This window comes from Chiroxiphia lanceolata, chromosome 1 (assembly GCF_009829145.1).
Source record: "Chiroxiphia lanceolata isolate bChiLan1 chromosome 1, bChiLan1.pri, whole genome shotgun sequence".
In the NCBI taxonomy this organism is placed as follows: Eukaryota; Metazoa; Chordata; class Aves; order Passeriformes; family Pipridae; genus Chiroxiphia; species Chiroxiphia lanceolata.
In genome coordinates, this window is record NC_045637.1 from 62,827,565 (window position 1) to 62,842,524 (window position 14,960).

Consider the following 14,960-nt stretch of genomic DNA (forward strand, 5'->3'; position numbering starts at 1 on the left):
AGCTGATTAGGGAAGAGTACACTTTTCTTGGCAGAAGAAACTTGATTTTGAAGTAGGATGTGTAGGATTGAAATGGAATAAAATACTCAAAACCAATGATAAATGTCAGAGTATGTAGCAGAACTGTTTTCTCAAAAATGCACACGTTTGGATACATGATTAATTATACTGAAAAGGGGGAAACAATATTTTAGAACTGAGTATAAAACATTAATTAATCTGAGGTTATAAATCAAAAATATGTTCTGGAAGAACAGGTGATGATTGTAGAATGTGAAGTGCCTTCCATGTCTGGATTCTTGAAGGAAAAGGAGTAGAAATAATTAGAAAGAAAACCAAGCCCAAATTAAAACCCCAAATAGCTTATTGCGTGGTTGTTACTCTGCTTACTTAGTAATTATCAACTGAATATCAACTTCATTGATGTTAAGACTTTATTGATCTGAGAGGAAGAAGATTAGGTCCTTAATGTGTTTTGAGATAAAAATGTTGAGAAATGGACAAATGCTATGAAAATGTATAATTTTTATTTTATCTTAGAATAATTCCATGAATAAGCATGCACTGTTACCGACTTTTTAATGAATATATTTTTTGTTTTCTGTTGTTCATATCTGTTGTTGTAACAGTTCTATAATATTATTATCATACCTTGGCACATTCATTGATTCTATAGATTTTAACACAGTATTTACATTTTAATATTGTGACACATCTAACCAGCCTTCCCCATAATAAACTTTCTCTTGAGACCACCTTCCCAAGGAAGGAAACACGTGTCCTACTAAAGTAGCGATCTCCCTTCAGAAATTGAAGTTGTCTGAATTAACATGATCTTTGCACTGTGTTTACATACGTTCTCCAGTCTGCCTTTCAGGCTCTCAAGCTCTCTTCCTTAATCCTTGCTACAAAAAGCCACACTTGTTTGTTGTTATTCTTTATTACCACTTAATAACTTGTCCACAATTATACACACGTCTATTACATCTGTAATGGCTCAAGAGCCATTTGAGTGGAGGAGGTACGTGTGTTTCTGTTCATTGCATCTGCTCTCCCCTGTGCCACCTCACTGTCTTTCATTCCCCATTTTTTCCACTGTACTTTGTCCTAATGTCTTCTGCATTCAGTCCAGATGATTTAGAAAGTAGGAATTACTTGAGAATATCTCCTGTACAGCTCTGAGCTGCAAATGTTTGTCATCCTCACAGTTCCGTTACCCAACCAGATCAGGCACTGAATGCTGGGCACCGTGTTACTTGGTTTTCACTGCTTTTACTTTGGAAGTCTTTTCCTCCAGATTCTTTTAGTCCCAAATGGCTGAAAATCAAACCAGTGGCATGATAATCTATCGTAAAGTGAGTAACTGTCTGCTCAGTTTTGGAAGCGCAGTGCTTTTATGTGTCATATGTACATGAAAAGTTTTTGTCCCAGGCTCAGTTTTCTTAGCCCGGTCGATACAAAATTAATTAAATGATCTTGAATTCAGGAGTATAATTTAATATCATTCTCAGAACTGGTTGTGAAAGTGTGCTAATGGAAATGAATCTATTTCTTTGTCAATAACATCCTTTTAAGAAACTGTCTAGTGCTGTAAGACTTCCCCCTATATGATCATTTTCAGGGCTGTTGCTTGGCTTGAATTAGGTCAAGTATCAGCTTACTCTTGAGAAACTTTAAGAGTGAGAAGGTTTGCACATCACCTGCATTCTGATTCAGTGCATTTATATAAACATCCTGTTTCTGATTCAGAAACTTTATATAACATGGAAGTGAAGGACGGCTCCCAAAGTTTAATCCAGATCTACTCCCGGCTTCCGGAAATACCTCAAGAAGAAAATGCAGCTGAATCCTGGGAAAGTTTAGAAGGGGTATGTTGGAACTCCCTTATTGCACATTGGTCCTCTTGTTTTTAGCAACTATTACAAAATAACATTTGCTTTTCATTTGTAGGACTTGATTGAGCTCAGCCAGTTGGTGACTGATTTTTCTCTCTTAGTCAGCGTAAGTATTAATTCTGTCTTCTATCCTACGCAGTCTTGTGCAAAAAGAGAGTGAATGGGTAACTCCTAGGTGGGGACAAAAAAGATGAGCAATACTTCTGCCCCTAGACTGCTCAGACTGAGCTAGTATCACTTTATCAAAATGACAGAACAGCAAAATAATATTAAGAAAATAATAACATTTATTCAGTCCAATATTCAAGACTACAAAATCCTGGTCACTGTTAGGAACTTCAAGGTGCCAGTAGAGGCAGAGCAGTTTCCCTACAGTGAGTTGAGATGCCTGCACAAAGGTGCTGTCTTTGCTACTTGGGACCTATGGTAAATACACCTATAGTTTCCAAGGTGGGACATTAGACACTTTCCAAAGTCGTAAGTGATGCATGTAACATTTACAAGAAGAATGTCCAAAAGCATTAGTTTAACTACTTTGCTGCTCTGTCTGGTTAGAAAACTAACAGCTCTTCCTTCCCTACATCAGTGACTCATTGCTACAGGTGTCTTTGTGGCTCTCCTGTGGATTCAGGCTCTGCCAAGGTAACTTTCTGAGGAGGCAGTAGTCTGCTGCTTCAGCACTAGCGCTGGTAGTTGCTCCTAAGTTTTGTGAACAGAACAACTACAATGTCCTACCAGTGCACGTGGCCACGAGCTGAACCTCAGTAGAAGCTCTAGTGTTGTCTGCAGATTTCTACCCATTAATTTGTACGATTTCTAACTGTAATGGTGGCAACAGCTTTCACTGCACAGGGTGGGTGTTTCTCAGGTACTTTTTCTCACTTAATCAGGAGTACTAGAAAAATCCCTCACCTTTATCGTGCTCTTTCTCTGCTCTCACAATACTGCCAAAATGTCTTCATCATCCACACTCAGTTCCCAGTGTTTAGTTCTTCCTGTGCCACAGGGAATTTAAATGCACAATTCCCATCTCCTAGGAGAGTTCTTTAATCTCCTTGCTGTTGGGTTAGTAGGGATAAATAAGCTAGCTTTTATCCTTTCTGCTGAGTATGTGCTGCATCACCTATACAACAAAACCAACTAAGAACCATTAGGCTGGAGAGGGACTGCAAAAATTTTCAATCAGTGTCCTAAAGGTTAAAGCAACAGGTCCTGCTCCCAGGACTTTCTGAATTTTACACGAACTATCATTAGATATAATACCAAGTATCTAAAGTGTGTGGACTGCATAGTAAATGGAGCTCGTGGACTCAACAGTTTCTGAATCAGAAAGAGGCAAAACAGAATGCCTTTTATTTTAAGCTGAAAATCAGCCATCTCATTATTTTGTGACATAAAACAGGCCGGGTACTGCTGAGATTAAAATAAGAACAAACCCACAGACCCCTTTATCTTCTGCTCCAGTGTTCCCTGAGAGACACTGCAGGGGAATCTGCATTTGGAGAAAGGATGGAGTGTTTTTGTAAAATCAAACAGTAAATACAGAGCAACATCAAGTATATTTTCAGTACTGTCACTATTTGTAAAATTAAGTCACTGTTTTATAATGTCATAATTAAACACTTCTGCTTAGATTTCTTGATGCAGCTTTGTATGTTGGAGTTGGTACTGATCTTATAAATGCTCTTTATAGAATATTTTTTTTAACATGAAACTCAGCAGGAAACAAAAAGGCTAGTTTGGATTATTCTTCCCTTCGGAATGCAAATTTATCTATTTACAGAAAAGATTTAGCAATCATATGTTTTGGGTTGTTTTCTCTAAGTGCAGCAAGACATTGTATAACACCCCCACCATATTATTACTTAATAGTTTACATTTTTGTAAAGTAAGTGTGTAGTTTCAGCAGAGGTTATCGGATGCTAATCATGAAGCACCATTAGGGCTGCTGGGTGCAGTGTGCAGCAGATGAAAGCGGCTGTGAGGTCCTGATTACAGGCATTAAAATGGTGTGTATTGGCTCACTGCTGCTTCCCAGCAGGTTACCTCACTCATAATTCCTTTGCATCTAGTCTCAGCAGGAGAAGATTGACAGGATTGAAGACCATGTCAACAGTGCTGCTGCGAATGTTGAAGAGGGAACCAAAAACTTGGGGAAGGTAGGGATCTGCTCCTGCTGGTGAATCAATGGTACTCTGCCTCCCAGCAATCCTCTGTATTAACCCAATTGATCTGCCGTCTTTAATGCTGAGGGAACCAGCAATTAAGGAAATAAGGAAGAAATGACCCACAGGTAGCAGGGGAAAAAAAAAAATCGATCTCTCTTGTAATTTTCTATCATATCCAGGCTACAAGGAAATACAATTATTTCATTTTTGGGGGGCTTTTTTTAATGCTATTTTGAGGTTACTTTGGTTTACTTGCAAAGACAAGCGCATTCGGTGACTGGCACGCAAGAATCACATAAACATAAGAGGTTGGCAACAACATGTAATTTCCATACCATTCCTTGTAGATGTCAGTTGCTACATAAGCCCCAAGCCTTGAGTCAGACACGTTACGAAAAGTCTGAGCATTTTCACAGTTTCTTGTTTGATTTAATGATGGTGACCAGGTAATACCCAGTGTACATAATCAGCCAGAACCATGTGAAAGGACCTGGTTCACAACTGCATACACAAGACAGCTCAATTTTGAATTGTTTTAGTACGTTCTGTCATACATGTGGCATAGGCGAGCATCTTTTTTTAAATACTAATTTGTAAAGTTTATTTATCACTGAGCATTCAAGTAATTGCCAAGAGCAGTGAGGGAAAAATGCACATCGCCACAGGCAAGTATTCTAACTATATTTTTTTCTCCTTTACAGGCTGCAAAATACAAGCTGGCAGCTCTGCCTGTGGCAGGTGCAGTCATTGGTGGAGTGGTGGGGGGTCCCATTGGTCTCCTTGCAGGCTTCAAAGTGGCAGGAATTGCAGCTGCACTTGGCGGTGGGATTTTGGGCTTCACAGGTGGAAAATTGATACAAAGAAAAAAACAAAAAATGATTGAGCAGGTCTCTTCCAGCTGTCCAGAGCTTTCTCACCAAAGTGCCAAAAAATCCAGCTGAAGTATCAGTTCATTATGGCCAGGAAGAGGTGTAGTAGCCATGCTAATGACAGACTTGCAGCCTTATGCTTTAAATACAAGGCTGAGTTGTGTGAATTTTGATGACATTACTGTTCCTTGGGAGGGCTGAAACAGTCATGTCAGAATTTCTCTTTTCAGACATGGTGACATCAGTCCTTTGAAAATTGTATGGATAACTTTTAATTATAAAATTCTTAAGTGAGCTATATGCACAGCTGTAATGATGGGTGACTGGTGCTTCATGCCAAATTTGCACAAACCGTCTTGCAGACAATATAAAGAGAGATACTTGGAAAACCCTAGTGCTTTCCCATGAATGCCATGAGAAGCTGGAGCTTCTATGGTAGTGCTCCAAAAAAAAGGAAATAAATGCCATCAGTCTTTCATGGTTATTTTAAATTTACTTTCACTTATCTGGATTCCCAAACTCTTCCTGTGTACATCCCTAGGATATGACCGACTGTGTGTGTTTAGTAATGCACAGGGAAGTGTCAGCGGTCATAAGAGAAGGTGAAAATCTTGGGTGAGCAATGTGGAAAAAAGTCACGTATATCATGTATCACATATATCACATCTGCCTCCATCAGCCATATCAGATCAGCATCAGAACCAGCTTTTCCTCTTCTTCAGGTACCTTTTTTTTTTTTAAAATTTGTGAACTCCTCACCTTCCCCAAAGTGTAGTTATGAATTATACAGTCTAAGCAGCAACCCTGCAGGACTGCTACTGGAGGATAATAATTGTCCTGAGAACACCATACAGGGTGAAGAGCCAAGCTCTGGCATTCTGAACTTGAAGCTTGCTTAAGCAGCACTTTCTGCAAGATGTTGCCCTTGCATCTCATCTCCTGGCACCAACAGCACTCTGGTGGGAGAGCTGAACAGCTTCCCTGGAAGGCAGTGCTGCAGCCAGGCCTACTCCCTCAATAGTCTGTTATTCCCTCAAGGGTGACATCAGGCACCAGGTCAGCGGCAGGTGAGGCAGTGAGGCCCCTTGCATGGTGGCAGTGCCGGCTGCATCCCCAGAGGATGGGACTGTCGAAAACATCAACCTGATACTGTTTACCATGTAAACCACGGCTGTTTGGGGCAGCTGCACACCTCTTGCATACGGTGCCAAAACATCTGCTTCCACCCACACTGTAGAGTAGCTGCTGAGCCTTTTCAAGATTTTGGGACATGCTGTGGAGCCTGTTATGGGGTGAGATGCTGCTTCTGCTGGCTTTTTATAGTGGATACTTATTATCTTACCACCCTTAAGAAGCCTGTTGCTGCTGAAGCTTCCATTGTTAAATACAGAAGTGTTAACGTGTTTTTACTGTCACCTAATTGTACTATTGTCACATAATCTACTGTTTGGCACTTTCAGGACAGTTCCCAGACTAATGCTGCTACTGTTTAGGGGGAACAGAAATTGAGGTTTGGAAGTCATTTTTTAAAGTTCTTAGATTGGTCAATTCACCCTGAGCTCTGCTTGAGTTCAGTTTTATTTAGGTGCACACTGAAGTCAGTGTTTAGATAAGGCTCCCTAGCAGGGAACACTGTCCAAGGAAGCATCCTATAGAAACAGCTCCTTGTCGATAACCACTACTTTGGTATCATCACTGGAAATCACTGTCTGCTAATGACAGATGATGGGTTTTTGTGCCTAGAGACATTGTAAGCAACTGTTAGTTACAGCACAAATAACTTCTTCTGAGCAGTTCTTCCTTATTGCTTTTAAAATACTGAAATTGCTATAAGCTAGAACATTACATCTATTTTAAGTAGGTCTGAGGCTCAGGGAACCAATGTGTGCAAGAACAGTTTTCACCGGTATTTGCAGACATTGTCAAAACTGCATTTGCTAAAGCCACAGTAAAAATCAGCTGGAGTGCAAAACATGACCCGAGTAATTCAGCTCATTTGCTCCTGACTGGCAAAAAGCACTTTTCTTTAAATGCATCTACTTTGGCTGTAAACAGAGTTAATGAGCGTGTAACAACTTCATAGGCTGTTCGTTCCTTTGATATTTATTTTCTACATTTAAAGGAATACGCTAAGAAAAAAAAAGTGGTTTTAATCAAAAACTGTGGTTGATTCTTTGTATGATTTTAAACTGCTGTATCTGCTTTCCTATCATATGCTGTGAAACCTCCTGCATTTAAATGACAGCAGCCACATCAGCAATCTTGCGGACTCCATCCTCTCCCCCCACGCTGGATTAATGCCAGGACAATCTAAATTCCTAAGACTGAATTCCTACCCCAGCTTATACAAATTCAGCCTGGTATGCACTCAGTTTATGAAATGTCTAGCAGGAGAACTGTTCTTCCCCCTTGCGTTTTTAAGGAAGCAATTTCAAAGCATTGTGTACACACTAGACGTGGGAGTCTATTATTTAAGCTACGATTTTTTAAAATAGGTGGGTTATTTACATATGTGAAGAAACATCAGCATCTGAGTAACCAAACCAGCATTTAAATTGCTAGGCATGTTAGCCAGAAAAATTGTTAAGATATAAATAACTCTTTCAGACCAAATAAAAGTGTTTTCCTATGAGACTGGCTGTAACATTTACTGAGAACGTTGGGGCTTATTTCCTTTCAGCATGTAAAAGATGAATCCCTCCCAAATTTTATATTATTAAAACAATTGCACTACCAAGATTTAAGAATCCTGTATTGAGTTACCAAACACATGCTTCAGCTATTGAAATATTTACATGGACTGAAATTAATACAAGTTCCTAAAGAGCCACCTGAATCTAGTAACTTGTACACACATGCTAGCTTAGAAATGGACTTGGCAAGTTCAATTAAAAAGAGTCTGGAATACTTTTATTCCATATAGGGATAATACTAATATTTTTGACAACTTCCCATGTAAGCCTTGAGAAGTGTTAAAGGGAGTGGTAAGCTGAGCACCAAATGGTTAAAATACAGATGCAGATGATCAGAGTCAAACGGCTCAGTCTGAAACACAACTCGGATTTTGTCCAGCAATTGCTCTCTCCAGGCAAATTCTCTGTATCACCAGACACATAAAAACTCAAGTGACACTCAGCAGCATGTTAGGCAAGGGCAGCTGTTCAATCTTCTGCTTGCAAATAGAGAAGTCACTTGAACGCCGTCACAGCCAGGTCACTAGTCATCCATAACCCCGGAGAATCAGGTCCAGCTCCAGTGAATACACACTGAAATTACTGTAGTGTGTAACTGTCATGAAACTATGTGTTACAGCTAATTGTCCACCTAGTGCTGGGATGCTAAAGCTCTGGGAACAAGTCCTTAGTCTGAAAAGCAAACTTGGATTAAGAGAGGTTTGCAGAGGGGGTTCATCTCTTTCTAGCTAAAAGTACCTGCCCCTGGACTGCTGGGTGGATTATGAAGAAGCATTTTCCTCCAGAAAAAGAAGTTTTGACATCTCCCACCAAACAGCATCTATAAATAAGAAGCCCAAGGAAAAATAGGAACCTCAGAGGAGTAAGATGAGTACTTGCAGGCACCATGCAGGAATTGACTAAAATTTCGGGTGCCGGAATTGTGTAGCACGACCTGTAAAAAACAAGTGGCAGCCTTAAAACCACAACTAGCTCACATCTTTAGATTCCAACTGGAAGGCAGTATGACTCAGCTGCCAAAAATGCTTGATTTGGCATGAGATGGAGAACAGAACAGGAGAAGGTCAAAAATGCAGATTCACAAAACCAACAAAAAAGTATACCTGTAAACAAAACCTTGCAATACTTTTCTCAGCTCTTAAATCTGCAGCTGCTCAGTTTGCTGTAGCTTAGTGTAGGTGGGTACTAGTGATTCTGTCCTCAGAATCGCTCCCTAGAAAGCTCCTGTTCCTGGTGCTGCAGGGGCTTGATTCAGGAGGTTGTCCTGGGATCAACTTTTGCCACAGTTTCACCAGACCATGAAAGTCTTTGACCAGGTGGCATCCGTAGCTGAGAGGCAGAAGGAATCCTGAACAGTTACTACACAAGTTGGGGCACTCTCCTAAGTAAACCTGAACCCAGTGTTCCCCCTGTCCAGAGAACAAGCTCACTTCTAAGGACACTAAACCTTGGGGGCCCAAGTCAGGTCCTCGATTCTTTGTAGTAAGTGTACTATACAAATTTATCTCCAACAATGCCCCACAAATTAACAGATGCTGTTCCATCTTACAGATTCTATGAGTTCATCTCACCCAGCAGCTTGAAGATTCATTGAGAAAAGCCCATATGCTGGTGTAATTTGTAACAGAAAAGCAGTCATTCCTTCTTCAGAGCAGAATTCAAAGATTATGCAATAAGTACGGCACAAGCCAGACAGAGAGAGTAACAGAAAATTTGCAGTGGTTCTTTGAACAGTAAGCATCTGCCAGGAAGGCAGGGATCTGGGGGAAAAACAAACAAAAGAAAACCCCCAGAGACTAATCCTAACATACATACAGATATTAATTTGGGACTGACAAAACTCAGATACCAGGCCAGCCCCAGTCCTCTCTTACTATGAAGGGTTTCCAACATTCAGGTTCTTTTAACACAACCATGTGGGTAACACAGCAATCTTAATTCCAAGAAATCAGAGTAGGTCAATACAGCCCCTTCATTCAAAGTATAGCCATTATCATTGAAACCTTTCCTTTCCTCACTTGGTATTTTAAAATTCAGTTTTGTTTAATTGCTTGGACATTTACAGCCAGTAAATCACCACACAAGATTCTGTAAAACTTTAATTTATTCCCCTCCCAAGTATCCAGAATAGAAGACCCTCTTAAGTTGGAGAAAAATGTGACAAAGAAATAGATTACCAGGATAGCTGTTCACATGAAGAAGAAGAAAAAGCACATACTACCAAGGTTACACAGAAAACAACCCAGAAGTCCTATTTAATGGGATAGTGCAAGTTAACAGCATGTCTCTGGCAAGGATACCTTCATTTGGATTATAAAAGTTTTACAGAACAGAGTTAGATCAAGAGTCTGGATGGGTCTCTGATATTTTACGATAGCATTAAGAATGTACTGTTTGAAAGATGCTGTACAGAATGACCCACCAAACAAATGTATTTACAAGCCTGGGGAGAAAAAATTATTTTTCAGTTTATTCAAAATAAAAATACACATAGAATTATGAAAATATAGGTTTACTATTTCCACCACACAGAAGTCAACGCTGCTGTCTGAAAGGCTTGCAAGATTATTTCAAGTTTTTAAAGTTCATCTTTTTCCCTCAATAAGGTGTACCTATGTTCACTGGGTGCCAGTTTCTGGAATGAGCTTTCTGGTGGGCTGCTTGCTAAATCCTGAATTGGCTGAAAAACAGAACAAACAGTAAAATTGTTTGTTAGACTAATTTTGATAACCATTCACCTCCATAAAATGAATTTCTAGCATTAATTATGGGAGTGCATGAATGTCCAGCATTCCCACAAATTAAACTTGGGTTTGTTTTTTTTTTTTTTGAAGGCACATTATAAGCCCCAAGTAGGAGGAACAAACATGCACACACATATTAATTAAGCATTTTCAGTTAAGGATATTCCTTTTGTGGCACATTGCAAAGATAATGGCCATCACACAAGCTTCTCTACAAGGCACTTAGAAGTATTTCAAACGTACCCCACTGTATATTTGCTTGAGTCTGTCTACCACTTGCTTTGAGAGTATTCTAATTTGTGTGTGTGCTTTATGAAATACACCAGAGCAAAAGAGCCATCGCTGACAAAATTTTTAGTATTTTATGGAAACTAAAAAAAAATTCCACACCAAGACCAAACCAAAAAAACCCCAACACAAACCCCTCCATGCAATTCAAGGGACATAGGTGACCTAAGCCAGCAGCCTCAAGTTTAGTTAAGGCCAGATTTTCATCACACACACACATCCACAAGATGGCAGGATGCCATACGAAGATGAGAACATAAACATCCCAGGTTTTGTGTGCATTTCTCAAGGTAGAATGGAGACAAGAGCAAGCCTGCAGCTCTAGGCTCCATGCCTGTGCCCAGATATGCAGGCAGCAGGATCCAGGGACTCAGCAGATTCCTCTCTCCCTGGCCAAGCCTCCTCCTCATGGCAGCTGCCTCAGAGCGTCTCTTCCTCATGCACTCCTGTCCCCCTCCAAGCTGACAGACTGCCTGGCCCCTGTCTCAGTCCCTTATTTCTGCACTTCCTCCTGTTGACTTGAATTCTGGTTGCTCAGTGAATTCTGGTTGCTCAATGAATTCTGGAGAAACACAGGGATCTACTGGTTAAATGAATTACTGCTGAGGCAGTTCAGCCCACATTTTATTGGCCAGTCATGACGACATTCAGAAGCAGTCATTCTCCTGGCCAAGGCAAGCCCTCTAGGGCTTTCATGCTTTTAAATCTTTTAGCTTTAAGCAGGGCAACAGGAGTCTGCATTCAGAGGGCTCAGTGCAGTGCCACCCTTACCACATCCCAGAGATAAGCAGCAAAATGACCCTGTATAAATACTTCCTTCCCATGGCTTCTCAGGTGGCCTAAGGCACCCCAACACAAGAGCTCCAGGTCTCCTCTGGGACCAAAGTGGTTCCTTGAGCCCAGACAATGCAATGTATAACTTGAAAGAAGTGTTTTAAATGGTTATTTCTTTAGACAGTGCCCAAGGTAATGAAAATGTTCCCTGACAGGTCGTTACATTTGCACTTTTCAGCATGACAGCAAGCACATGAGCTGAGTGGTGTATCAAGATACAAGGCTGATTAAGACACAGAAGACTGGGCTAAGCAGAGAGAATCAAGGCTGGTAATGTCCTTTCTTTCCTGAGACCGAGGTGCTCCTGAGTTTTGTCTGGAGAAGGATCTAGTAGTTGTGTTCCTGAAGAGATCCCAGGAGTGACTTCCAGGCATGTAATTACACACATGACAACCTTGGAACAGAACCATGAGGAATCCAAACAGACAAGTGCAGCCTGTGAGCACTACTGATGCCATTTGTTAATAAAACCAATAAGGCCTATTAGTGCTTATCCATGTTTTCTTGATGCTCTAAGAATCTGCCAACTGCTTGGACTGGCAACTTTCTATATAAAACATTCAACTAATTGCTCTTTCCCCTCAGAAGCACCCTGTAATAGTGAGTTGTGTGGGAAATAACGCAGCTATGATGTAGTATCAACTTTTGCACTGAAGTCAGATGAGAATCATGTAAGTTACATAAGAGCAGCTCTATGAGGTCAGAAGAGTCATCTACTCCAAGACCTGTTTCAGTGGAGAAAATATATTTTCTTATAATTTTCCCTTATTCAAGGCAAACAGGTACCATACGACCGCTAATGCTCTCCTTGCCTTTACCCAAAGGAAGTTAAAGGAAGTGCCAAGCAGAACTGGCAACTTTACACTTCTGTAAACAGATTTCTCTTTCAGGAGACAGAGGTTAAAAGTATAAACATATTAGAAAGTACAGCTCTGATGAGGAGTAAAAAAAGGTCCTTACTATGGCCAAATCAAATGTATTTGTTGTAACCTTACCTGACCAGGTGCTACATCAGTTGGATCTGGGCCATGATGAAACTCTCTATGCAGTTTTCCAGAATGCAAGTCTAGTACAAATTGCTTCAGTTTACCTGGAATTCTGGAAAAAATTAAACAGAAACCACCATGTTTATTACAAGTTAAGTCCAAACACAGAAGATTTAAAATGCACTGTTTAGAGTAGCCACCTTTTCTTTATCTAGCACACTATGCCCACTTTTAGGTGATTATTAGAGGACACGAAGCCAAATGGTTTGCTAAGGTACCCTACCAGCTTCTCTTTCTTTCCCCTGTCTCTTGAGAACACAGCAAGTATTTAATCTTTTCAATAACTCCCACAGAGTTGTACCAGCCGATAACTTCATTGTATACTCCCTTCAGCTCCCCACTAACTGTAATGTAAGAGGGAACAGCAGGTTCCAAATGCACAGTTTACAGATACAAATGACAGTTGGGTACCAGTATTGACAAAACATCTTTGAAAGGCTCTCTATTACCTCAGCAACTGCATGTACACCAGAGATATGCACTAAGAGGATATCAATGTAAATCTAAACTGAGATCATTTTACTGTCACCCACAGCAAACGTGCTAAACTACAGCATCCAATTTTATTTGTGAAATGTCAGAGAGGCTAAAAATCTCAAAGTGAAGAGTTGATCTAGTAAGTATTTAGATGAGATAAAAGACTATAATGAGCACTATGCATGCAATCAAAAGGTAATGTCTGAATAGAGACAGGTTTTGTAGGGAGTCTTTCATCAAACCAACTATTACATTTAGGAAAGAGGAACAAAGTGTGGTCAGACAAGCTATCAGCAATATTTCAGATAGTCAGAAAACTCTGTGCATAAAATGCAGCATAATAGAGAGTATCACTAAAGCAATGTCTGTAACTGATCAGTATTACAGTGGTACTTTAAGGGATCTCTTCCCTTCTCAGGTAAGATCAGGAATTAGTACTGATGGAGAGAAAGAGGTTCATTCTAGCCTGGTGATAGGGACAGCAGAATTACTGCTCCCTGCTTTACCTTGGGCTCCTGCCCTCTTCTAGGTCAGGCAGATTGCTGGAGACATTCTCCTTTCCTAATGCAACAAGGGCACTTAGTACCTACAGCCGTGTGTGGCTTAGCCTGTTCTTGCTCAGAAGCTACAGTTGAACACTCCCTGCTATCATTTCCAGTCTGGAACAGCAGGATGAATAGGGATGGGTGGCCAAAGCCGATGGTAAAATATTGAGTGATGGTCTCATTTGCCTATGAAATGCCCATTCTCCAAAAAAATATGAACTTCCTATAAAGAGAGAGGAAATCTTTTGGTGGACCAGTTTGTAAAAGAGTCCAGGAAATGTACTAAACTGACAGATATCCTTACAGGTAGATGAAAGTCTCAGAATTAAGATTCTACTTATTATTAAAAACCAAAAAGCCCACACAAAACCGACAAAAAACCAACAAACAAACCAAAGCAAAAATTCAAACCACATACACAAGAGGATATCACCCCAGGTGCTCCAAGCTCTCCTTGTTTTCAAACTGTTTGTTAGATATTTCTATGTATCAGCCCAAACTCCTAGAGTAAGGTTGAATAATTATTTATCGTTATGCAACTGTCTACAATCCTGACATCTCTTCCAGCTTCATTTGTATGTTACAACTGGTACACATCAAGCAAGTAGCTCTTATTATTCTGACAGTTTCACAGAAACAGAACACATAAGAAACATAAAATGGAAGTCTAAACTAAACATCTCTATTGCCCACATAAGAGATACTAATTTATTTTAGGGCTGTTTAAAAAGTGGCAATAAAAATAGTGTTTTTAAAACGTAAATATCCTGCTATGTTTTGCTGGCACGTGCGGTGAACACAACATTCCACAGAAATAGGAACACATTTGTGTTCCTATCAGAATTTCAACATACATGGCTTCAGAAATTTGAAAAGCACTATTTAAGATATATCAAACTGAGACCACATTTAATAAGCCTGTGGAGAATTACAGAAAGCAGCCAAGTTCAAACCCTCCTTCCAAATGTCAACATTTCAGGCAGAAAAATGCCTCCTGGAATGGCAGAATCAGACATGGGATTACATTAACGTTGCACGCTGAATCTGAGCTTTGAATCCTTGGCTTTGACGAAAACAAAATACCCAGCCTAGGCATCCAACCAGGACTCAAGAGGCAGTGCATGTGCAGGTACTTCCTCTGAGGACAGAAACTGGAGTTTTAACACCCAATCAGAAGACAAAGATAGAGCACTTGTATAAGGCCCCTGAAGAGAATGTTTAAACATCTTCATTCCTCAACTGAGCCATGAGAGACAGAACATCTGCTTCCAAAGCAGAGCAACATAAAGAGACAGGCTGATGTAATGAGGATTATCACAGTGGCATATCACACTTGAGCATTCTGATACTCTGCTCTCACATATTTCATCCAGATAAACATGACAGTGATGGTCCATTTTC

General features: G+C 40.2%; 2 protein-coding genes across 4 annotated transcripts in view; one reads left to right on the plus strand and one right to left on the minus strand.

Annotated features, from left to right (window-relative positions):
- The window catches only part of STX17 (syntaxin 17), a 32,189-nt gene extending 24,520 nt beyond the window's left edge, over window positions 1-7,669 (plus strand). For both annotated transcript variants that reach the window (XM_032693148.1, XM_032693158.1), the window contains exons 5-8: window positions 1,750-1,868; window positions 1,951-2,001; window positions 3,968-4,054; window positions 4,765-7,669. In XM_032693148.1, coding sequence (XP_032549039.1) covers window positions 1,750-1,868; window positions 1,951-2,001; window positions 3,968-4,054; window positions 4,765-5,004 — 497 coding nt within the window. In that variant the 3' untranslated portion in view covers window positions 5,005-7,669. The remainder of the gene's footprint in view (window positions 1-1,749; window positions 1,869-1,950; window positions 2,002-3,967; window positions 4,055-4,764) is intronic.
- Window positions 7,670-9,711: 2,042 nt separating this feature from the next.
- ERP44 (endoplasmic reticulum protein 44) overlaps window positions 9,712-14,960 on the minus strand; it is a 53,090-nt gene continuing 47,841 nt past the window's right edge. For both annotated transcript variants that reach the window (XM_032693124.1, XM_032693134.1), the window contains 2 exons: window positions 12,487-12,589; window positions 9,712-10,305 (listed from right to left, as the gene is read on the minus strand). In XM_032693124.1, coding sequence (XP_032549015.1) covers window positions 10,204-10,305; window positions 12,487-12,589 — 205 coding nt within the window. In that variant the 3' untranslated portion in view covers window positions 9,712-10,203. The remainder of the gene's footprint in view (window positions 10,306-12,486; window positions 12,590-14,960) is intronic.